Source organism: Siniperca chuatsi, linkage group LG9 (assembly GCF_020085105.1).
Source record: "Siniperca chuatsi isolate FFG_IHB_CAS linkage group LG9, ASM2008510v1, whole genome shotgun sequence".
NCBI lineage: Eukaryota > Metazoa > Chordata > Actinopteri > Centrarchiformes > Sinipercidae > Siniperca > Siniperca chuatsi.
Genome location: NC_058050.1, coordinates 6,922,658 through 6,949,123, shown reverse-complemented (window position 1 = coordinate 6,949,123; position 26,466 = coordinate 6,922,658). Strand labels below are relative to the sequence as shown.

The window sequence follows — 26,466 nt, the reverse complement described above, 5'->3', positions numbered from 1 at the left end:
GGGACTAGCGCAAAGGGGGGAATTGGAAAGAGGAGGGGGCGAGGAGGAGGCGGCACGGGTGCTGTTTCTCCAGTCTCTTTCCCCTGTCTTTGTCTCACACACTCTTTTGTTAGCCATGCCTAGCCTGCTGGTTCTAGCAGGGATCATGGAGAAAAATGGGGGCTACGGCGGGGATCTGGCCGGCTCCGGCTTCGGAAGCGAAGGTCTCCTCGTGCCGCCCGATGAGGAGGAAGACGACTCCCGTGCCCTCAGGGTCGCGCTGGGCCAGTTGTCTCTGCTGGGGCTCGGGGAAGGCGAGGACGGCGGCGGAGCCCCAACAACAGGAGTACAGGACCGGAGTAACAATAACAACAACCACCACAACCACACGAACAGCGTCGGAGGTGGCGGGGACACGGCGATTCTGCAAGGGAAAAGCAAGTTGTGCGCCCTGTATGAGAGCTCCTCAAGTGAGACGAAAGGACGAGGCTGCAACATAACAGAATGCGTCCCAGTGCCCAGCTCTGAACATGTGGCCGAAATAGTGGGGAGACAAGGTAAACCGCTGGCTTGCAAATTATTTCCCCTCAAACTTGTGCTTTTATCCCACTAACAGTGCTGCATTATCCCCGCCATGGTTTCCTGTGTGCTTTGTTTTTTGTTCTCTAACTGTTACCTGGTGTTATTTGACAAAGAAAAGGGAGTGGTGTGTGTGCTCGCGTGTTTTTTGTACTCCCCCGAGACATCAGCCTCCCACTTTTTCTGCTACAACGTTGTAAGTTCTCGTGTACTCATCATAACACTCATACATTGAAACAAGCCGTTTCGCCGCTTTGTGTTGATTTTGCTTTTGAGTGAATTTGCACAGAGGCACGAGAGAGCCCCGTTCCCTACTGGGCGAATTATTCTACATCCACGCCATCAATGTCAGCGCACAGACACACACTGGAGCACGGAGAGCACTTGCTTCCTTTGTCGTCTGAGACGCGCCAGACTGTTCAAAAAGGCAACGTGCAGCAGGCGAACAGAGGAATGTCTTTCACTTTGAATTGATTGCTAAGAAAATTACCAAATTTACACATTTGGTCTCAATGGTGGAAGGTGTTTAGCCTCTTTCTAAATTTATTCAGCTCGTTGTTTATGTTGCGCACTGCCCCAGTGACACAATTGGACAATAGAGCGAGCGTGGTCCACTTGTTTTTTTTTTTTTTTTTCTTCAAATGAGGGAGTTGGAAAGTTCAATTCCAGACATAATACAGATTCTGACCGTTTTTCTTACAGTTGGAGGTTTTTTTATTGAACAAAGACCTGAAGTTGAATGACAGCAGCTGTCAAACAAAGGTGTGAAAGTCGGGGGATGAGGGGAGGGGCGCATTAAGACAGTGTGGCTGCTTGGCACACGGGATGGCCTCAAAGGGTGACTCAGCGAGAAGTTGCACCAGGAGGTTGGAATCCTTTTTTAAAAACAGAATATTCTGTTGTTTGTGCTTATTTGCAGTAAAACTGTTGCCAGGTGATTTTTCACTCCATCCAAGTTCCATATTTATGTACACTAAAGCTGCGAACAAGCTTGAACCTAAGTTGGTTTTGAAGCAGGGAACCCAGAAGTAGAATTTTTTTCTTCTGCTTGATGGTGGTGTTTATGTGGCTGCACCCATTGTTAACTGTTGTGATGAACCCATGGGTGAGAGGGGCAGAAAAAACAAGGAAGGGCAGAGTATAGCATCTAAAAGCTGAATGGGAGTCACGCCTTGGAGCTCAACACAAGGGGCTCCTCATGAGCCCCACTTCACTGCACACTCTCAATACCACATGGTTGTCTGTCAGGAGAGGGAGTAATAGGCGGTCGGACAGGGAGAAGTACAAAGACTGCAGGGTGTGTAAGGTATCATTAGCAAATCCTGATTTATCTTGTAACAAAAACAAACAGGTCGAATAATGTCAAAAGGGGGTTCAGAGGAGTTGAGATGGCTTCTTTTACCAATACTCCCCTTTCTTGCTCCACTGCTGTGGTAATGTGGGTTTAGTTTGTGCTGCTAAGTGCCCCTTGTCTCCCATTGCGGCTCCTGTTCTTTACTCTGAAGTGTAAGTTTTGAATTTTAATGGGGTAACCGAAGACAGCCGGAGGGTGGATCCAGTGAGCACAAGTGCAGCGAGAGGGCCCTTTTGCCTTGACCGAGAAGAAGTGCTGATTTGGGGGGATTTGAGTCGAGCTGCTTTTGATTTTGGCCCTAGTTGGCACTACATACACACCCCCTTCTTCTCAGCACCGTGCATCACAGACCGCCTGGTGAATCTGGCAAACAGAGTATCCTGTCATGAAGAAAGGGTTGGATATGATTGCTTTCTCGTCAGAGCCACGGGCATTGATTCCAGAGGATGCTCTTGTACCTTCCTCTGGAGCTCTTCAGATCAAGGGTGGCTTTGTTTTGAATCACAGGGACCTCTTATACTACCGTTAAACTGCTGAAAATAAATTCTTCTCCAGTGACCTTAATTTCTGGTTTCAATTAATTAATCTTTGCCCATTTTGTTTACAGCTAATTATTTAATTGAGACATTAATTTGGACTAATTGAAAGGTGCAATGTAGTTCGAGAAAAGGAATTCGGCAATTGCTCTTTGATCCCCGTGGCATGAACAGGTCTATTAGCTTAATACCAGGCAATGGCCTCAGAGGGCATTTTCAGATTTTGGGTATGAGCAATGCTAAACCTTCAGAGCATCATTGTCCTTCTGTCCGTATCACTGGTCCCTGAGAAGTAAGTGTTCCTGAACAAAGTGGGCCTATTTAGTAGCATTAGAGCAACATTCGTCTTCAACTTAAGGAGCTTTTAAAGCTTTTGATACCTGGTGCTGTGATTTTCAGATAGGTAAGGCAATGATGTGCTGTGAGATCTGAAGCACCTGGAGTCTGGTAAGATGAGCTCAGATTTGTTCACTGAATAGATAGATAGATAGATAGATAGATGCCTGATGATTCTTGCTTGTCCAAAGAGACATACCATCTCTTTAAGACATGGCCGAGACGAGAAAGGCATGTTTAAGTCGTCAATAAATGTGCAAGTCTTAATGAGGAAGCTGCCTGAATTTCTGAATGAACACTGACCCGTGTAATGCTTGATGCTTTCTTCATGGGGTGTAATATAAAAGCAATTGCTATGTCTTTTTTACCATGTTCCTCTTGACCTCAAATGTACCTGGCAATCCTCCGAAATATATGTCCTGTTCTGTCCCATTACAATGTCAGATAATTTGTCATGAAATAACATTAACCTGCACTCTCTCACATTAAGCCTCTGCCTTAAAAGCACTTAATAGAGTAAACTGTTACACAGTGATCAGAAACAGGGCAGATGTAGAGCAATAAATGGCCCAAAAACTAAGCATGTGTGGGTTGACTGTATTGTCTTGTAAGTTCAAGGAGAGGTCAGAAAGCATAGTGCAAATGTATTGCATCTGCTGAAGTTCTTACAGCCCTCCAAAACAGTCATGTCCACGCTGGCCAATATCTCTGCACCATCCTTGTATCTCTTAGTAAGATGCGTGTCTGTTTTAGAGCTAATAAATAAGAACATTGAATAAGTACACTAATGCTTAGGTGCTGTGCTACCTCATAAATCATGGTAATTACTGTGTGTATCCTTTGTCAGTAAAAACTTGCAACATATTAAGTTAAATTGGTCATAACCGGCGACAAAATCTGAATTTACACAGAACAAAGGAGAGTTGAGGATGTCTGTTACTTCAGGTTGATAACAAAGTGTGTTCTTACTTGTAACCGTTTCGTAACTTGTAACCACTTGATTTGTGTATGTATTTAATAATAATATTTACTTATTTTAAAATGTATGTTGGTGTCTCTGCAGGTTGCAAGATCAAAGCCCTGCGGGCCAAGACCAACACCTACATCAAAACCCCCGTTAGAGGAGAGGAGCCTGTGTTCTTAATCACTGGCCGGAAGGAGGATGTTGCACTGGCCCGCCGTGAAATCATCTCTGCTGCAGAGCACTTCTCCATGCTCCGGGCATCCCGCAACAAGCTGGGAGTGTCTTTTAGTGGCTCCCCGCCCACACCTTTGCCAGGTCAGACCACCATTCAGGTGAGAGTGCCATACCGTGTTGTGGGGCTGGTAGTGGGGCCTAAAGGCTCCACCATCAAACGCATCCAGCAGCAAACCTGTACTTACATCGTCACTCCCAGTCGAGACCGCGACCCTGTCTTTGAAATCACAGGGTCACCGAGCAACGCCGAGCGGGCCCGTGAGGAGATTGAAGCACACATCGCCTTCCGAACAGGAGGCCTGCATGACCACAATAATGAGAATGACTGTCTGGGGCCGAATGGTGGAAGCAGCCCAGCGGGCAGCAGCGGTGGTCTGGAGAGCCGGCTACAGCAGGTGTGGGGGCTGCAGGGGGGCCAGCGCAAGCCTCTCACCAGCAGCTACCGCCAGAACTTCTCAGATGCCATGGTTGGAGGGGGAGGAGGTGGTGAGGGAGGGGGAATCTACAACAAGGGCAACTTCTCCAACTCCGGAGAGAAGCCATGCTCTTATTTTGGATCAGAGGGTACCCAGAGCTGGGGCGACCCCGACTACCCGAAACAGGTGGCCTTCTACGCCCAGCAGCGTTCCAAGAGCTTTGGAGGCCTCCCACTCCCCCTGACCAGACTCTCCCCTGGCTTACCCGAGCCCTGCGGAGGTGGAAGCACCAACAACTCTTCAGTCACCAGCATTGTGCCCGTAGCCGGCTCACCTCATGCCCAGGCCCGCCGCGCCCACAGTGAGCCCACCTCAGCCGGCGAGGGTTTCCCAGGCCGTCTGCCAGTGCCGGACTCGCCACCGGCCACTGTGCGGGACTGCATGACCTGCTTTGAAAGCAAAGTGACGGCTGCCTTGGTGCCCTGTGGCCATAACCTCTTCTGCATGGAGTGTGCCATCCGAATCTGTGAGCTCAACCACCCGGAGTGCCCAGTGTGCCACACCCAGGTCACACAGGCCATCCGAATATTCTCTTAAGGAACCACATCAGTTTTTATCATTAGTTTTGTCAGTGTTTGTTTAATAATTATTTACTGTTATTATGATTATTATTATAATACACATTTTTGTTTTTCAGAAAATTTAAAAACAATCAAGCAGATATTTTAGAAGGCACTGCTTGCTTTACTAAAAAGTATAAGAAATATTTTTAAGTTTTTCTTTTATATATATATATATATGCATATATATTTTATAAAAGTTTTGTTTATAAGAGAAGTATAGTACCTTGCATTTTCAGTTTTTTGACTGCTACTGTTTTTCATTCATGAATCACAGTGTAGGCAGAGGTAGACAGTAATGTGAACATTTTATTATTCAAATTTTTTATTTTACCATGAAGTGGGTTTATATGGAAGGAAGATGACTGTTGAGGTACCCAATCTGCACCTGACTGACCTAGAAAGTCAATGTTGTTATTAGAAGGAAAAAAAACAGAATTTTCATTGCACCTTACAATCATCTTGGTCTAAAATAGGATTTTCAATCATACCTTGAAATTTCGGGAGCTGATGTGAAGGTGAATTCAGCCTTTTCAGTTTTACTGATATTGACTGTGGTTTGATATAATTGGTCCATAATAGATATTAATTTTAGCAAAATGAAAATGTGAATAGATTGGTCAAAGCCTTGTAATCTTTACAAGAAAATAAAACACGGCCCCTTATTTCATTTTTATTCCTTTTTTAAAGTCTAAACCAGATCAGTCCTAAAAAGGAATAGGACATTACATAATTTATTTATAGTGATTGGTTACATTTTATTGGTACCATTATTCACAGAGAGAGATGAAAGTTGTGTGAAGTATCAGTAAAATTTTCTTTCCAGTAGCCATTGATTACACTTTGGTCACTGCAGTTTCTTGAAAAGATTCAGTAATGCTTGCTCCTCGTGGCACTTGAAAAGCATGTGGTTCCTCGGTTGGCTTAAAGCACTGATTTAATTTGTGAGGCCGAAAGCCTTGGAATTCATCCAGTTGGCTAGTTCTCGATATCTGTCTCCCCAATGGACTTGTTTCAAAGCCACCTTAACCGCGCTTTATTGTCTTGTGTGGTCATTTGGCCACAGTCGCTGAACAATATAGGACACAGCAAGAGCTCCAGTCAACAAGCATTTCTCTGAGGTGTGCACTGTAAATAAAGAGGTGAATTAGTATGTGGACAGAAGCCGAGTAAAACTGTAAAATGTTTCCTGAATCAGCAGCAGACTCAGATTAAAATAGTTGACACTGTAAAATACAGAGTCCCAAATCAGTAATCCTTACTCCACGTCCCCATTACTAACAGCATTATGTGTGAGCTCCGAGGGGCCAGCTGTCTCCCCTGTAATTAGCAAAGCTGTACAGGAGCAGGTGTTTCATGGCACACTGTGGCTGTGACCCCAAGTTGGAGGTCTCGCCTAGCCCCCTTTCTTTCTCTCTTTTCTTTGGCTTTTATGTCTCCCCCTGCTTACAGTTCGATCGCTCGCTTTCGAAAGCCTCTCTGAGTGGGGCATATTGTCTGGGCCCGGTAGTGGCGTGGGCTGCAGAGTGCTCGGACACGGCCTGGATCTACTCATTGATAATTAGGCAAATGGGTTGGTCCAGGTGCGAACCGTGTGGGGACTCTGGAGCTGTATGAGGGGTAAGACAGGGTCCCGCAGCGAGCCGCTTACTGCCCCACCCCACTGTTACAAGCACAGAGGGGGCTGGATGGTCTGGATGCAGCTGGGCGAATAGGACCCCCTCCTTCCACTCCCTCTTGCCCCTTCCTCCCCCCTTTTCCTCTCCTTTGCTGCTGCTCTGAGCTATCCCTACTGGGGAGAGGGGGCCTCTTTTGTCCCAAAACACACACACAAAATTTGAAAGACACTAGCTGAATTTGGCAGCGCCTGTGAAATGAGGGGAGGCTTAGGAGCAAAATAAATTATCTACAGTTATCAGGAGCTACACCAGTCACCGGTTTTCATTGTTAATGTCACACAATTTGTCGTATACCCCTCGCAAATGATGAAAATGTATGTGCTCACCTACAAAAGAAAGATTGCGTGATCTTATCACACGGGGTGCAGCATTAATCCCCCTCCACTCCCCAAATGCACCGCCCTGAAATTTGGATGGGGTCCTGTTTTTGTGACAGCGCCAGTGCAGATCGTGTCAGCTCGCTACTGTATGGGACATCCTGCAGCTGCCCCTTCACTATGGACACCCAGGCTTCAGCCAATGGCAGCTCCCCTTGCTTTGAGCTTCCAGAATGAAATCAGACAATTGTAATTGACAGGAAAGCAGAGGAAACGCCCCATTTAACCAGCACTCATGCTGAATCAAATTACACACCCTCTGCGTCTGCCTTAGCCCCAGCCTGGGGATTTCAGAAGGCTAGAGTAGAGCGGATGGGGGTAGGGATTAAAGCTGTTGAATGATTTTGGGGCGGGGGGGGCATACTTCTCTCTTTCTCCAGAGAGAAAGAGAGAAGTATGCTCCAAAAAAATGAAACCTTGCAGATCTAGCAATTTTATTGATCATTCAAGTCTTGCAGCGAGTTTTGAGTTGTTGTCACATGTGAGCCAGTAGTGATAACAGGGAACACCGGTGATTCAGCAGGCCTCTCGTGTTGTATTGGAGAACAATTCAACTCAGCTTCTGTCTCAAAAAAATATTTAACAATTAAAAATTGTGTCTTCAAGGACACAAAGGCCCCTCCCTTTTGTTTAACATATAAAGCAGACCACTCACATTACGTGTGGACTGCAGGGAAAGCACTATACTTGCAAAAAGTACCCTGAAATCTATCAGATGTAGAAATAAAGAATAGTTATGATTTTATGGATGGAGAAATTGCACAGTGGTTTGGCTTAAGCTTTCAATGTCAAATTCAAGGCAGTATGACACTGTTCTTTGAACGTAGTATTTTTGTTATTTTGTTTTCTGCCTTAATATTTTTATTAAAATACTTCCATAACTTTGGCATACAAGGTAGCAACTTTGGCCTCTGATAGTACCGCCCCCTTAAACTACTTTTAAAGTACTTATTTTTGGAGAAAAGAATGTGAATCAAACTTCTTGGGTGGGGATTAGAGGGATTCAGGAAATTCGGCTCTTAAAACACTTTATTTAAAATATAAAGTAGAGCACCTTATTACAGAACATGCGCATTTGATTAATACCAAACCGACCACTGATGGTGAAATACATTTCATAGAATTTGAAAGACATGCACATAAGGATTCCCTATCATTTTTTTGTATTATGGTGGTTCCTGTTCTTAATACTACAGTAGTACTAGTGGTCATTTGGGAGACCTCTCATCCATTTAGTCAATGCTGATGACTTGGTTGGGTTTTGCACTGGTTTAATGAAGAGAGGGCTTATTGGAGATTCTCCCTGTTTAGACGCTGTATAAGTTAATGAGTATTGTACTTTATAGGAAAGCACTCTGAGTATCTATGTAAATACAGTATGTGTATCAGTTATGAACATCCAGACAAAGGCCCGCTTAAAGTGAGGTTTTGATTATTTTTACAAACTGAAGGTGTCATTGTCAATGTTTTAGCATATGGAATTCAAAATGTTTCTGAGTTTTAGGGAGAGTAAATCTTTTATATATGCGCCCCATCATCCTTTTGACTATAATAATAGTATATTAGATAGATCCATACATTTAAGAAATATTATTTAAACTGATTAACTTAGTATTTCATCCAAATATATAGATAAGAAATTAACCAGACACTACTATAAACTGTAATAATGAATATTCTTTATGAAGCCGCTGATGTATAAATCCAATCTCAAATAAAAACTCGAATGAATAGTATGTGTAATAACCTAACCCCTAATGAATAAATCAGTTTCTATGTATTTTAGGATGAAAAGCAATAATAGGACTATACTGGGACAATAAACAGAGGAGCCTGCTTAGTCAGTTCTTTAAATAATATTCTATTCAGAAACTGACCTTGATTATTAGGATAATACCGTTGCATTTCTGTCTCATATCTGCTTAAAATTCATGTGGAAACAGAGATATAATTAATTAGTAACAGTTTTAGGATAAGTAATACTTCTTGTTGTGTTCATCAGGGTCTTAGTTATTTGATTGCTTAATTTTTTACATTGATTATCAATCAGATCACAGGGTGGGTCAAGACAAACTTAAGGATTCCTTCTCTTGAGTAGCACTGAAATGATGAAACTGCAATTTCTGTGACTTCTCATCAAATCTCATCGCACTGTAAAAGTGATCCCTCAAGTGTAAACAAACAAACAAACAACAAGACCAGAGCATAAGCACCAAGCTCTGTACTGTTTGTTAAAAAGCAGGAGCTGGTGACTTTACTTATGACAGACTAATGTCTTGAAGGCTTTGGTCAAAAATGTACACGAAGCAGTGAGAAGTAGAGGGTAGGTCAACATGATATGATGTACTGTACCAGTCACTCTCTTATTGCAGTCATGTTGTCCATGTGAAGAGCTTTGATTCTTTACACTCATTATTCTTTGTTAAATTACATACAGAGGCAGATGTGTTACTTACAGCATATCTTAAGATGATTTCTGTTTACAGTAATAATACGTTTCTGATTTCATGGCTCTATTTGATACTTGTTTTGCACCTACTTTTTCATCTGTATTGTTTTTGAAAGAAAAAGGTCCGACATAGCCAAAGAACAAAATACAAGGAGAGGATATGAACTAACTTGTCACTTGAGTTAACTTATTTTAGCATCAAAATCAGCTTGGTTCAGAGTTTATTGAATCAGGATTATTAAGAAATAATCTCATAACTAGAATTACTTTGTTTACCCAAAAGTCTTGGAGGCCACTTAATCGATATCTGTGAAATGAAGGCATATCATGTTTCAGTGTTGTAAGATTAGTTTAATACTACAGGGGCGCCGGTAACAGACTTATTTCTCCCCAAAGAGATCAGTTTAAAGCACATCCTGGCACTTACACAGCCTTTGGGTAGTTTTCTATTGTCCTGATTAGGTTGTTGGGAGAAAAACAGTCCAGGGAATGTCTTAATCTTTCTGGAAAACTTAAAGGCGATAAAGGGACTGCCCAAGTAAAAAAAAAAACAAAAAAACAAAAAAAACAGACAGACAGAAGGAATCGTGAGAGAACATTCAGGCTGAATTCCTAATTTTTAAGACCCTCAGAGTAAACCGTAAGGGATTACGTTTAGATGTAAACAAGGTGACAGTGTAACAGTGAACTAAACAACACTGTGGTTTTGGTTAATATCGTTTAGAGAGCCGTTAACTGTGTCCTTAAGTTTAACTGCATGTTAGTAAAATATAGTACAGTAGGTAAGATTTATCAGAAAAAAAGTTAAGATTGCATAAAGAATTCATCAGCCTGATACCTAAAGTGTATAAAAAGCTTTAAGACCTTAAAGTGAACATCGGTTTAAAATCATATTTACTGTGTAGTTTAACTAATTGATACATAAAGTTTAATTATGATTCTTAAGAATATGCTACGGTGTAAGTTTCATTTGTCCAACTCACCCAATATGAAATACTTCTTTTAATTTAGTGGTGCAACAAAGGGGTGGGGTGACTCTCACAGTGACATTTGATTCATTAAGTTCTTGTTAGTATTATTTACAATATTGTATTAAGCTTACTATTATAGTAATGGTAGAAACTGTTGATGTTTTTCTTCTCTTAATATGAAAAGGTCTTTATGCATTTATGTAGAATCCCTTTTAAGGAGTGATAGGAAATCCTTATTTTCAATGGATGCACTTAAGCAATTTTACCAACCTGTCTAAATCACACATTGAGCAAGTAATGCATTTGAATGTAAAAAAAAGACCACTCAAGTCAATGCACTCCTTATGCTTATTGTTTTGCCAATTTACAAGTGAGCTTTAAGTTTTTGTTTGTTTTTTTGGAAAGAATTTGCGACAGGTTTTCAACGTAGACTATATTTGAGTTCTTCCACATACATTTATAGAAAGTAACTTAAAATGAATAAAAAAACATATTACAATTTCTCAAATCTATTTTGCTAACATGGGTTATTATTTCATAGAAAGCAGAGGAAAAAAAGTCAGTATCTGGATGTTATTTATGAAAAGTAAAAAAAAAATGAAGCAACATATTTATGAGTAACCTCAAGACATTTTGTTTTTTAATTAAAATTACAAGAAGTTAATATATTTCTAAAAACAGGGAAGTCAGTTTCTACTAATAAGAAAAATGAGAAAAGAAGTTTAGAAGTTTTATTTATGAAAGTTATGGACGCTTGCCTTTTCCATGTACTTCATGGTAAATGAAGTAAATGGAACGAGAGTTCCCGATAGCTTAAATTTTAACTTCAGACATGCACTACTTCAACATCAGTGCATTCACAATGGAAAAATCACAGAAAATAATATAATATTTTTTAGAATTTGGAGATATTTTAGTCACAGAGCATCAATTTTGTGCCTCAATTATATATTTTTCCTGCATCAGCATTCTTTGTGCAGTGCTGCTTGCTGTAACCCCTTTCTCCCCTTCAACTAACCCCATGTTACTGACTGAAACACATAACTCATTTCCTCTGTAATCTAAACTCGCTTTTACTTATCAAACATATAAAACATGTTACGACTGCAATGCTTGGAATGAATGAGACAGCTGTGACCCTCCTGCCAATAGGGCCACACATAACTTGTACACACTTTCATTCATACATTTTCTACATCTACTACTCAGAGAGTTTGTGATCACTAGCGAGAGATCATAATCAGCTTAAAGAAAGCCTTTGTTAGACTTTCCCTAATGTGTTAATTAGGTGAAATGTGCAAATCGAGTGGAGGCATCTGGGACAGGACAACAGCGCACTGTGTAGTAGATCTATGTAACTAGATGCACACATATACACACAACAGATTCATTACCGTACTAGTTTGCATGTATGTTGTATGGTCACTTAGACAGGAGAAATGGTGCAGGTCCTGTGTTATCCTTTAACATCAGTACACTTGGGCTGTTTCTCCTCTGTAGATTTTCATAGTTGGAGTCTTTTTGGAAACTGGAAAGTTGACACGAGTTTGGAGCCAGGCAAAGAGGCCATTTCAGTCCCTACATCAAAGTCGGATTTTATATTCTCAGTTACCTGTTAGTGACGAAAGACTGTTCGCACCTCATTTAAATTAACTTGAAGTTCTTAGTTTGTGTAAGAGTTGATACAGATAAAAAAAAAAAACTTGACAAAAACACTACAATGGCACATTTTCTGCTGCATGTAAAGGATGGGGACTGAAGTGGCGCTCGCTGGTGAAACTCGCAACCTTTTCCAAAGAGGCCAATACAGTCTGACAGTTTGTCTTTGGTAGCGTTTCCAATTTTTCCAGCACAGTAGAGGTGTTTCATACCGGTCTAATAGTGGTCGTAGTGCATTAGTTTTTGGGCCAGCATCACCTGGCGTTAGTTTCTGGTTTCTCTGTGAACAGTGAAAGAGGGTTGCCAGTGTGGCCCTCTGTGGCTGACCGTCAACTTTGATGGATGGAAAAAAAAAAAAGAAGTCTTTGAACTCTGTTACAGTATGCCATGCCCTTACAAGGCATGTGATATTGCAGGTTTATTTGTTATAGCACATGTTTTTTTGTGAATTACATTTTTTGGAGACATTTTTATTATTATTATTGTATCTGCGCCATGTTAGTTCTGGTTCTTTGTTATTTTTCCAAGATTCAAGATGTATTGTAAATGTTTCTAATAAAACAAAAATGAAATGATCGCCAATTGAAACAAATTGTGTTTTTTTAGTTTGAAGGGGGAGTCTTTTTGGCTAAATTGATCCTTTGATGATGACGATGACGACTATTCATATTTTAAATCAGTGATCAGAGGAACAGTACCATTTTACAGCAACTATCTTAACAGTGGACATTCTGAATTAAAATTATACAATATCCATGTCAATATTCTGTAATCACCTAAAGTCATGACTCATTCAACTGCTTGCAGCTTTTGTTTAAAAACGTCTTAAAAAGAGACATGAGAAGAGGCAGGCTATAACAAATGAGATTTATTTATACATATGCAGTCCAAATATACATATATTAGAATAAATGTTAAAAAGCCCTAACCTACACCACCCAGTTTAAGACCTGTGAAGTCAACAGAAGTCAGTGTTGATGTGGAAACACATCAGCAGGATAAACACCATCTGTGTGCATAACCTTTGGATTTAATTAAGCACCTCCTAACACTACCATACTTTCTCTTTTTCTTCATCTATTAAACTATTAGATACTAACAACCCAATCTTGGCTCCTGAATACAACCCCCGCCCCCTCCACAGGAAATGAAGACAAGTGAGAGCGAGGGCAGACCTCAGGGAGATCCCAGAAGGCAGAGTCCTGTTCCAGTTACATACAGTGTATAGAGAGACAGAAACAAGTAGGTGAGCAGGCAGTGGAGGATTTCACTTACAGTAAAACAAGCCATCTCGGGTACATCAGAGACCACAGGAGCAGGGCAGGGCTGAGTGCCTTCACTACCTCATCCCCTGAAACATTATCCATCTATCCATCCATCCATCTATCCCAGCTAGCAGGCAGCAGCAGCACCAGCAGAGGGTTGTCCATGCATTTAAACCAATTCCCTAATCAATCCCACTACACCTAAATGTTCAGGGCAAGGGTGAAACAGTCATACTGCTATCCCACCAACATGTGAGGCAGTTAACCCATTCACTAGTGATGCAGCTATCCCATTTCATTTAGAGTTAATGCTGTGCAAAGCTTGCAAGAGCATGACTCATCTGTAGAGTACCAAGTCCGCACATAGCAGGAAAGCCTTCCAAACAAAGATCAAAAGCAATCAAAAAGAAATTACATGTCACTGTTAGGGAGGGATGTTATTGCTCTGAGTGGTCTGGTGGAACACAACTTGAACCAACCAACTTCGACCGAATTCCAGCATGTGCATTTAGGAAAAATGACTTAAGCCCTTGCTCCTCCATTAGTGAGGGGTAGTTGCCCTTACAAGCTTCTTCACATAGAGATACAATTGTGGGCAAACGCATCAAAAAAAGGAAGAGAGCTTCCTTTGCTGTGAAGCAATCAGTGTGGAAAATCTAAGCCAACTAGTGTTAAATTGCAAACCCTTTGGCCAAACAAGACCTTAATCTAGTGTTCAATAAATATTTTAAGAGACATTACTTTCTAAATATTATACATTTAGGGAAAATGGGAATGACAGTGGTGACAGAGGGGTTGCAGTTCAGTCTTTTGGATGTGGATTTTTTTATTGCCCAATACCCTGGTAGTGGGAAATTGAGGGAAAGCATTTACTGGCTTGTAAAATAGAGCTTTCAAAGGGAGACAGTTTGCAAAGAGAGAAATCGGGATGAGAGAGAAAAGGGACCTTATAATGTGTTAAATTTTTCATTAGATTGTGAATCAATTATGATCATGTACAACTTTTCAAAGATTAATGCATACTGGGTACGGTGCATCTCACCTCCCCCCCCGTACTGTATTAAGTTTTCTTAATACAGTATAAGTTTTAACCTGACAATAGACAAATCAACCCCAGTACAAGTGTCCTTGTGTGAAATGGTTCTCTACCTGTCTCCATTTTCCCTTTACATCTGTCTGTCCCTGTTTGTCTATCTGGCTGTTTCTCCAATTGCCTGGAGGTGAAGGAGGAAGTCAGTGGTAAGGTCTCAGTTGGTCTGGCAACAGACACCCTTATTGGCTGAGTTTTGAGTGGGCTCAACCGTGATGGGCACTACGTTGGAGGCTGGTGAGAAGTCTGAGTCGCTTCGGCCTGACATCTGCCTCTGTGACACGATGTTGTAGATGGCTGTGATGGAGAGAAGGGTGAAAGGGAATGAGTTATGTGTAGATGCCTATAAATCCAGCCAACAGTGGGACATATTGTGATAAGGACAAACAGCATGGCAAAACTGAACAACAACTGTTCTATCCAGACTCCTGGCAGCAGCAAAGGATTCTTTCCATCCTAAACTGGCATCATTATGTCATGTGGCAGTACCAAGTCTCATTTTAGGCATTCCCCAATGCTACAATATGCAATAGATTTTACATTAAAATTGCAATACCTAAATACATATTCTACATTGTGGGTCTTGCTTCTGTGACCCTGCATGCTCATGCTGGCAGCAGAAAATACAATAACGTTACATATTTAGCAGACAAGAGCTGTTCAAACACACAGGTGAACTTCTATGGGGATTTTTTTTAAATTGCAGTTTATCGGTCATCAACATTTGCTTCTTCAATACTTCAATACCTTTCTGAATGCCATTTACCTAAATTTTGGCTTAGATGCCATTGGAAAGGTCAGTTGATCAATTTGAGAGAGGAGAGCAGGACTATTACAAACACCCCTCTGACTTACTGTTGCATACTGCCGCTTTAACTCTAAACTACAGCCAGATGTGGAACAAAACAGTCCTGAAATAAAAACTGCCTATGAAGCAAGAAAGTTTAAAGGAAAACAAGACTCCTGGCTGACTGTGACATGACACGTCAGGTGGTGAAACTATGACTCATTACTATAGACCCTACACAGCACCAGCTGCTGTGCCTATATAGACAATAATCCACCAGGATGACCATCTCTGACCTACGATCTGTCTGCTGCTAATATCTACACATGTGGCGTCTTCTCTGCTCCACTGGGTCTAAAGCTCAGTTCTTACTGGCCTGCTAATGTACTGCTAACTTCCTCTCTTCTCCTCCCTTAATGAGCTAATTAGCAACGTTAGCTCAATGGGGCTTGTTGGTTTGAAGTTCTTATGAATTAGAAATTACTGATAAAGCTGTGGTGTGGGCAGAATGGCTCAAATGGCTCAAGCAGAGGCGTCTGGGAATTGAACATGGGGAATACAAACAGCAAGTGGCACATACTTGCAGACTGATAACCCCTGGAGCAATTGAAGTGGAAGCACCACTCACTGTTGGATTGTCCCTTCAGGCACTCCAGGGGTTGACTCAGTCACAACAATTTCTTTTTTCTCCATGTTACCAAATCTTCAACATCAAATGGACTTGTTAGTGTGGCTATATGCCTCCTCATAGACATTTACTTGAGAAAGCATATCTGTGAACCAAGAATTCATTCTTGAACAGATGCATCTGGTACAGTGGGTCAAAGTGGATTTGTGACCACAAACAAAGACCAATTCTTAGTGGTTTGCTGGTGACTAGCCATCGTCATAGCAGCTCTCACCAGGGCTGATTGTCTGAGTGGTCTTTCAGTATGCCAATTACCCATGCCTTTGACTTTAAAAAGATTCAGGTGGTATTCTTGCCACAGACTGCACATCAGGGCATGGAAAACTGATAACATGGATTTTGCTGCCATCTAGTGGCAGAGGATGGGTGTTGTTATTAAACCATTCAAGTCTGGATGGAAATGTAACACTCAGACAAATCAATATATATATATATATATATATATATATATAAAGCATCATCATAAGATGGCTTAGGAGCTTTAGACATTAGTGCCCTTCAGGATCAAATACACATTCAGTCTATGAATTGATATAAACACAAAAAAATGGCAAGAAATAAGTACAAATGGGAATCTCACCTGTGAGAATGGTCTGGAAAGCCAGCTCCACATTAGATGAGTCTAACGCTGATGTCTCCAGGAAAGATAAGCCATGCTTCTCTGTAAAACACATATGCACATAATGCCAAAAATACGTTATAGCACCGCATTATTTTCAACTTTCATAACTACATTGAGCTGAGGTATACTGTGCTGTTATACTGTACTGGCATTAACACTGCATTCATTCAGGGATTGATATATTCTGCATAATTCTCTCACTCCAGGGTTCTCCCCAGTAATGTAGTAATTTCAACCGCTTCCTGTTTGATTGGTCACTGTGAACTGCTTTGTAATTATAGAACATTTAATGGGTTGTGTGGCAGCTGACTGGTCTGCTCTGTAATGTACAATTACAATCTGATGAAATGCAATGATGTTGCTCACAAAGACAGAGTAAAAAATATAATAGTTTACATTCTGATAAAAAAAAACCTTTGTAAGCAAAGAATATGGTCTGCTGGGATATACAAACAGGTTAAACTACTGTATTACATATATAGATTGGGGCACAGTTAATCTATAATGTAATACATTTTATTCAAATAATAAATTAACTGTTTGCTCTATAAAATAGTGTTTTTTTCCCAAAGCAGACATTTTAATTTGTCATAGTAGGAAATGCTCAGGCGTTACTGTTAACGCTGACTTTGTTCCATTCATGTTTCCCAGTAAGTCGTGACCGTGTGACAGTGATCCAGCATGCATAATACCAAAACTCTGAAACTGAATCTGTTAAATGAAATTAATTTTAAATCATTAATTTTTTATCTTTTACACCTGTGCTTTTCCTACTGTGACATGTCAAAATATCTTCCATGAAAAAGGCCTATAACAAACAGTAAGGACAAATTCCATCAAAAAGTCAAAAACTACGACTATGAAAAAGTATGACTTGGAACTGAGAGACATTTCACATTTGTGAAGATGTAACCAGCAAATATTTGGTGCTTTTACTTGCTGCAACGATTGATTAATTATTTGAGTAGTCGATCGACAGAATATTAATCAGCTATTTTGATAATCAATTAAGATTGTTTAAGTCAATATTCAAGCAAAAATGCAGACCATTTGAAGAATTTGCTGCTTTTCCCTACCTTAATTCTAATCCAGTAGACGTCTTTTGTGCTGAAAAAAACTCTTGTTCACAGGCTCTGTAAATGCTAAACAAACAAAGTGGCTCAGACTGAGCCACACAACACTATTCCAGCCACGATTTGTGTGTCAGGTGACGTTAAATGACTTGCCCACGGACATTCAGCTTCAACTTTCTAGTTTGCCAAGATATGCTGTTGTTGTGATGTTAGCTATAGTAGCAGGAGAGTTGTGAGTATCGTTATCTGGAGCTCGTTTGCTGGCTCTGGAAACCGTCTCGTCCACTCTTAGCTTCACAGCAGCAACAGTAACAATAGTTTGCTAACCCACAACCTAGCTAACGTTAGTTACATTACTTGCTGCGTCGTTGTTCGCTCTATATCATCGTAATTTGTCATGGTATTGGATTTCTCCAGAATCGCATACCCCACCTTTAACATTATAGACAAAACAATACATTTGATAACATCACCTGGGGCTGTAGGAAATTGTAATGGGCATTTTTCAGTGTTTGTGATGCTTTATAGACCATTTGATTAATCGAGAAAATAATCGCAGATTAATTAGTGAAAATAATTGTTAATTGCAGCCCTAAATGATAACCATTATGAAAACTGAAAGCAATAGATCAATCAAATAAATCAATATGTCAATTTACTGGTTCATCAACTACTTGTTTCAGCACTAATCATATATCAGTCATTTTCTCGATTTGTTCTTTCTTTGTAATCTGTACATTCCAATTCCAAAAATAAAATTTTGTATAAAATTATTACTATCATAGGTGACGGGATAATTGTCACACAGTAGCATAAGAGAGACATCAGACTGGTCTGCTGTCGCTGTTGTATTCATTGAGGAGAACCCTTCACAGCGGGCGTAATAATACCCTTTGCATGGACGTGTCCACCACATGGACTTCATGTAAATTAGGTATCATAAATTAGGTCGGTGATATAGAAAAACAAATCAGTACAAACAGAAAGCATTGACAGGTAAAAACTTACTTTACTTATTTAGCAACGAAAATTAATTTCTTTACTCTAATATGGATCAACCGAGCTCATGTATTTGACTTTCTTACAGGCAGTCCTATCAATAGTCATTTACCAGTTAAAGCAGGTGTATCACTGAATCAGACACAAGTCAATAAACTCAAGGTTTAGAGTAAACATGTGGTCCAACCACTCTAAAATAATGAGTGTCAAAAGGTTGACAAAATTTTTCTTAAGTGAAGTGCAAGGCTGAGTGTAAAAAATAAACTTGTTCTGAAACAAAGTTTCAAAATTCTCAGAGGGCTGAGATAAATGGAAGTTTAATTAATTTAAATCAAGTCTTTCTGACCTAGTGCTGTGCTTTCTTACGTGTACTCAAACACATTCAAATCAAGGGTATATACCATTTGGTGGTCACATTTATGTAAAATGCCTTACATTATCACTGTGCAAACACTTCTATCATGGGTGTTCCCAGTAAGAATGAGCGAGCAAGACTGTTTTTAAAAAACAGTTCAAAATTCACTAAAGTGAAAGGAAACTTATGGCAAGAGTATAAGGTTTAATTAAATTCACTGTCTGCAACACATATGACATGTTATGTAGTACTTATGGACCTAATTAAAGTAGCTAGGGTCAGTCCATCTATGCTTATTATCACAGCTTTAACCTGGCGTTAATCTAATGAGGCCTAGAACCTCACAGGCCTATACAGGCTAGATACTGTATGTGCTCATACAACACACACACACACACACACACACACACACACACACACACACACACACACACACACACACACACACAATGCCATCACAGTGACAATACCTGCAAAGGCCTTGGCCTCATCTGTGGGCACCGCCCTTAGGTGGCGGAGATCACTTTTGTTGCCCACTAGCATGATGACTATGTTGCTGTCAGCGTGGTCCTGCAGCTCCTTCAGCCAGCGCTCAGCATTTTCATATGTCAGGTGCTTGGCAATATCATAAACCAAGAGAGCTCCAACTGCTCCACGGTAGTACCTGGACAACATGAGAGGACATGAACATAATATAAATTGGAGTAGAAAACTTTTACTTGTCACAGCCTGTTGATTTCAGGATTCTTTGTGGGTGTGTCACACAGGCTCGGTAGAACAGTGAACACTGTGGTAGAAACTGAGAAATAAAACAGTAAAGCCAAAATATATGAGCTTTGCCTGCAAACATAAAAGATTGACAAATCTCGGGACAGGAACTTGACCAGGAGATGGGGAGGAAGCTGTGATTAACAAAACACTCCTTGCCCCAAGGCAAAAAGGTGCATTTTGTAGCCTTAATCACTTCCGAATATCTCTTTCTAGCTGTTTTAGGAATGATAACGCAGTAATTGATTGATTCTAAATTTAATTAATGGATGGAGGATGGCCCTTGGTTGGAAGTTTATAACCCTTAAACTACAACCCTAGCCATTCATATTGCAGCCAAACCTCAAATGACTGAATAACAGTTTTGACAAACAAAAAAAAAAAAAATGGCACAATGCACACGCATGAGGAAGCAAAAGAGGCACTTTGAAATTCCTGTGCTTAGAATGTAAGAACAAGCTTGTTTTAACCAGCGCATGTGGACCTGTGTGTGTCTGCATGTATGCTAGACTTAATTAAAAAGACCTGCTATTTTCTTCAAGTGAGCATGTGAAGAGGGTACCTCTATAGGAAGCAAGTCTGTGCACAACAGTGCGATGGTGCTTTCACAAAGGCTTCAATGATGTACTGTACTCACGCAGAAGTGATAGCTCGATATCGCTCCTGTCCAGCTGTGTCCCAGATCTGAGCCTTGACGGTCTTGCCTTCTACCTGGATGCTGCGAGTGGCAAACTCCACCCCGATGGTGCTCTTGCTCTCCAGGTTGAACTCATTCCGGGTGAAGCGGGAGAGCAGGTTACTCTTCCCTACACCTGAATCTCCGATCAGCACCACTACAAGAAAAAAAAAACGGGGGGGATTTCAGAGAAAGAAAAAGGAATAATCATCATTAGCATAGTGACACTGTGTATTGTAGACTCTACTGCAAACAAAATGTTTTTTCACTTTTGTTTCGGTACAACACAATCTAATTTTCAAGAATGAAAAATATATGTAGAGAATAGACTACACATAATGGTGCTTGAGCAACACAGCATACTTTATGGCTGCAGCTGTAAAGGCAAATTCATGATAGACCTTTGGTGTAACAGTTCATTAAACCAAAGAGAAGTTACACTGAACAAAATGGGCTGCCTTTTTAAATTAATTTTTGATTCTCATTTCTATTAGATAGCCTGCCTCGCCAATGACGCACATGTGTGGCTCCCAGCCAAGGCAGAGCAGAAACTCAGGGGACTCCCACTGAGTATACAAAATATTAGAACCACCTGCTCTTTTCAGGAAATACACACAGACTGAGCACATTAATCCAGGTTAAACCAGTGATTGGCTGCAGATTTCACCCGTCAAATGTACTTCAGTCAGACAGGATTTGACTGGGAAGTTAAATCTGTTTTGTTTTTTTTGTTTGTTTTTTTTATCCTTGAGAGAACTGAGACATAGATTATTCCACAGATATGCTCAGGTCAATTTGTAAGTAACTTGTCCTGTTGTTTTAAGGGCTGTATATAATCTAAAAATTCACTGCAAAATAAACGTTTAGACATCTGCTACTAAAACTGAGCACTCATTCTAGTCTCAGCCAAAACTCTGCTAAAGTTTGTGCAAATGCCAAGCACAAAATGCAGTGGTACCTCAAGTTATAGCTAAACCTTCCTCCAAATTGTTTTAGTTTCCAAACAGAGCATAAAAATCCCTAAAATCTGCTAACATCCCTAATGATGACTATACAAAAAAGCCTTGTTTTGATTTACATACAAACTTCAGTGGAGTTTTTACTAACATTGGGTGAGAGAAGTAAATTACTACATTTACAATTTAGAGTGAGCTATTCCTTTATTGCTTAGTGTGTGATCATGATGATAAAAACAGAGGCTTTAATGCTGTGTCTCCTCTGCCTGGATCTTCTCCTAAAATGTACTTAAAACAGGTTTTATTTGGGTGAGTGTTTGTCAGAAAATTACTTCCACAATTGTCAGGTGAGTCAGTCTGTCAAAAGGAACCTACCATACCAGCACACCACACTGCTATTAGGAAATAGGAACTTGTTATGGAATGTTGAAACTGAATTAACAAACCGACCACTGTGTCTACACTTGCATTTAAGCAATGCTGCTCATTCTCAAGGGAAACTGTATATCAAAGTTTGTCAGTGTTACTATAGTGTAACAGACACAAGTAGAAACATGTCCACATTAAGGCCTGGCTTATTTAGACTTTGAGATAATGAAAATATGGTAAACCTATGGGGACTACACATCCCAACAGTGTGGATCTCCTACACGCCAAAAAAGGTTAACACTGTCATTCTCCAGTTAATCTGACACAAAAGAACTTGGGCGGAGGACAAAAATCATTATGCAACCACTTCCAGGTCCTCTGCCATCAGAAAATGACTGCATTACACACCCATTCACTAACCTATTGTTGGGTTTGCATTCTTCATCTGAAAAGATATGACAGCTCTCTATTATATTATACAACCCTGCACCCAGTGTAGCCTAGCCTATGACTGTCTGAATGTAGGGATGAAGAATGAAACAAAATAATACTGACAATCTGAGCCCAGTTCAGTGAGATTAATTGATATACTGATATCTCCTGAATCTCTATAAACCGAACAAAAGCTCATACTTTCCATTTATGTGAAACTAAAGCAGTGTATAATGTTGGCAATCTAAAAGAGATACCTTGTAGTAGGATGATTATTTTCTTATCATATATATATATATATATCCACTGAAAGAAGCAGATGCCATTAACATAATTCACTCAGTTGGGTAGTGAAATGTGCTTTTAATCCAAAAAGAGATGTCTTGGGAGAAAGACCAGAAGTGAAGCGGTTAGTATGAGAGTGAAAAGTTTCTTTAAAAAATACCCAGTATTAAGGCTCATGCATATCACCAAAATGACTATGAGCAGTACAAGGGCAGAAGTACGGCTTCAGCAGGATGACTTCCTGTGCTGATGTCTCCATTTGTAGGAAAAGGTTTATGTGACTCATTAAGAGCTCACCCAACTTGACTCATGCCATTCAAACAGCAAGGGACAAAAAGAGGCCATAACAATAATGTTAGCTCTTTCCTGGTTTAAGTGAAAGACTGAATGGCAGCGGATACCTTATCAGTGTCCTTGCACTGCTGCGCATGATTCAGACAACTTTGCTATTTGGTCACCAGAAATAATGTAATTTTATCTGAGAGTGAGTGAGCCAGCGAGCAAATCTCATCTTCTCTATGCTCAGGGACAGCGCTTCTCTGTGGCCACACACACAGACTTCATGCAGGTATTTCCAGTTTGACCACACATGCATGTTTAGTGTTCTATATTTGAACAGACCATTGGCACTTCATTTCCCCTTGCTTATGACAAGGGACAATTATGAACTGACTCTGTTTGTACTAGATAGCCATATGGGAACAATCACTTCTCCCCCCCCCCCATTACAGTATCTTCTACACCAGATGACACATTGTGGGATAGTGTTTCTGCATATTATGGAGACTGTTAAAAATATCTGGTCACCAGACAAGCCTGCTGATATCTCTAAAGGAGGCTTATAATTAAAAAAAAAAAAAAGTTTCAACAACTTGACAACTGTTAATTATTGAAGTTAAGGGGGTGTAATAATTGGAGCAAGTGATATCTGTTATTGAAAAAATAAGAAGAGACTGTTTTCCCAAGTGCCAAGACCCGTATGTACATTCAAACTACAAACACGAGTGATTTCCGGTAAAACAGTTCTCAGGTACAAAACTAATGGACCAAACTCTATTTATTCTCCAAGCAAGTCTGGATGGAGGCTGTTTTGATTTGTTGTCCTGCCACAGTTTATAACCCCCAACTCCGCATCCTAATATGATTGCATCATCGGCCTGCAAGATGATTTTGACTCTACCGCAGATGCTACTTAACGTATATAAAAGTCCTTTTTAGCTGCCTGACAATATTGCAATCGTGTGGTTGAGCGGTTATAATACCATGTCAACTAAAAACAATCAAAGCTACAGCCCACAGCAGGTGCCTTTGTCTCTAGGTCTGATAAATGTCGTCTTACACCTTGTTGTTAGGCATGCGGGTCAACACCTCGGCATCAAATTACACTTGCTTACAGGTGAAGTCTTGGTGTCGAAAATGAGCTAACTAGCTAAAATATAAACAGCGACTCACCTTTAAAAAGATAGTCATATTCGTCTTCTCTGTTAGTCATAGCTTCTCCTCTTCGGTGACTCTACGTATTTAATCGAAGTCGAACAAACTTCTGGTGTAACGTTATTCAGCTACTTCGAGACAGACAGACCACCGTTCACGACTTTAGCCTCACACGAAAGACGGTCAATTCTCACTCCGACGACAACAACGCTGAATCACTGTCAAAGTAGAAGAATGTGACACTGCTGTTGTTATCAAGCATAAACAATTCCAACAGCAACTGGTAGCTGAAAAAGTTTCGCCTCTTCTTCCTCACTCTCTGTCAATTGCCATTACAGAGGCTGCGACGTAACGGCAGTTTCTTTGTCCCGCCCCTTGTTTGCTCCTACTGGTCAATAGCGGTTCGACACCTGTCACGAGCATTGACGTGATTGGTCCGCTGTGCTGTCGTTAATGATTTGACCGCTGGTCGTTACTTAGATGACGTCTGCGGCCCCAAGCCTCAACAGGTAATATCAAGCTTCAGGCTATTTAGCAGCAGCAGCAGCAGCAGCAAAGCCCAGCTGGCAAACAGTGGTATCACAAATATCTCACTGCAACACGTGTCACTGCAGCCTAACAGTACAGACACAGTGATATAACACAGTATGGAGAATTTGAAGCCTATTATTCTGTTTGGGGTCCATGGAAGTAATGGTAGTGGTACATGGTAGTAAACTGAATATCTTTGGGTTTTGGTCTGACAAAAAAAAGACATTTGAAGATGACACCTTTCACTCTGGGAAATCCGCCATTTTTCACAATTTTTGACATTTAACAAACAAAACAAGGGTTTCTTAAATTTCTCCCTCTTTTTTCTCCTCTTTCTATGGGGGCAAAAAATTCAAGGTGAACCACAGGTACAGTATACACAGTCTATGACACATACAGTACCTGCACTTCAAATGTTAAAGTGTTAATCTATATGTCAAGTACTCTGTCACACCTGGTGCCTGCAATTAGAAGCCAAGTAACAAGTTTGGTGGCATATCCTTATGACTGTGCAAAAGCATAAGAGGCATTTTTTTAAAATAAAACTTTATTGAGAGAACAATTTGCTGGTTTGGATTTGGTACTTCAAAAACAGGTTGACAATGTATAAGATATCACAGTCTTTGAAATCGCCCTACCCTACTCCAAACAGCACAAAAGTCAGCAGTCCTACTTCTTTGAAGAAGGTTTTTTTTACGTCAGTCGAAAATATTTTACTATAGGTGCAGTACCAAAACAGATGCAAAAGTAAGCACAAAGTCTCTAACAGAGTCCAGCTTACTTACTTTGACAAAAATATTTTAAATGTAACATCTTACTTTCATTAAAAGAAATAATATCAGAATAATATTAGAATCTATGATACAGATCCTGAAATGTGGGATATAAATGCATGAGATATAAACAAAGGTACCATATTTATTATCCAGATAATCAATTCTATTTATTAAATTGATTATAGAGTAAAAGGTGAATACATAGTCTAAACAGTAATTGTATACATTATATTACAGTTACAGTTTTTGGTATTTCCCACAATTTAACACTTGACAGAATAGGAAAGTTTCTGAAACAGCTTTCAGCCTTTAAACACATCAATAAAATGAGATTTCCCTGCAGGTTTTACTCGCTGTTGTCATATTGTGGTCAGGGAGGAACTTTCATCATATCATACATGGATAACACAGAACAGCTGACATCCGGTGTTTGGTAAAAGGCCATCATTGGTTCAACTTTCTCTGTCTCTATCAGGCAATCCACTAATTTCCCATAAAACCGACAGCTGGTTTGATTTTACTGTTATTAAATTTGCAGCAGGAAGGTTTTATTATATTTCCTCAGCCCTTTAAAGAGGTGCACTCATTCATTACATGCATCATCATTCTGGCCGGGTTGAGCCAACATTAATTGGGCCACTTAATTATCGCAGCACAGTCAGAGGAAAATTATGCTTAAAAAGGTTGTCCACCCCTGACCTTTTCTGTCAGACGGAGGTGCTACTGTATACGTCTAAAACTCATTTCTGGTTTTTCTCAGAACTTTTTCTACATCAATGCGTCCTTATATCTTTTAATGTTATTTGTCAGACCTCATTATTGATTTCCCTGTAAGGTTATATGAACCTCTGATGTAGCTAAGCATTTGATCTGAAACAGTTTGAGAAAGGAAGGCCTGGATCAGAAACAGACCTTGGCCAAATAATGGTTTAATACTTGACTGTGACTCATAAAATAATACAGTATTTCCCAGAGAGTTGAGCTCACCATATAAATTATTTATTATTTATATATATATATATATATATATATATATATATATGTATTATTATTATTTGTCAGTTAAATAGTGAGTATGTGTGTGAGTGTGTGTGTGTGTGTGTGTGTGTGTGTGTGTGTGTGTGTGTGTTATTGTGATTGAAAACTAGCATTTTACTTGAACTGAATCACTGCTGAGGTGGTAATCAATAATCCTTAATCACAGCTG

The 26,466-nt window shown here is 40.1% G+C and overlaps 2 protein-coding genes across 2 annotated transcripts; one reads left to right on the top strand and one right to left on the bottom strand.

Annotated features, from left to right (window-relative positions):
- Positions 1-24: 24 nt before the first annotated feature.
- Positions 25-12,729, top strand: mex3a (mex-3 RNA binding family member A). Its single transcript, XM_044208229.1, has 2 exons — positions 25-536; positions 3,848-12,729. The coding sequence occupies exons 1-2, from the start codon at positions 116-118 to the stop codon at positions 4,993-4,995; spliced, it is 1,569 nt and encodes a 522-aa protein (XP_044064164.1). The 5' UTR covers positions 25-115; the 3' UTR covers positions 4,996-12,729.
- A 277-nt stretch (positions 12,730-13,006) lies between these two features.
- Positions 13,007-24,328, bottom strand: rab11al (RAB11a, member RAS oncogene family, like). Its single transcript, XM_044208234.1, has 5 exons — positions 23,971-24,328; positions 20,438-20,633; positions 19,503-19,696; positions 16,564-16,644; positions 13,007-14,805 (listed from the first exon to the last, which is right to left on the bottom strand). Exons 1-5 carry the CDS (start codon positions 24,008-24,010, stop codon positions 14,666-14,668), a joined length of 651 nt encoding a protein of 216 aa, XP_044064169.1. The 5' UTR covers positions 24,011-24,328; the 3' UTR covers positions 13,007-14,665.
- Positions 24,329-26,466: the final 2,138 nt, after the last annotated feature.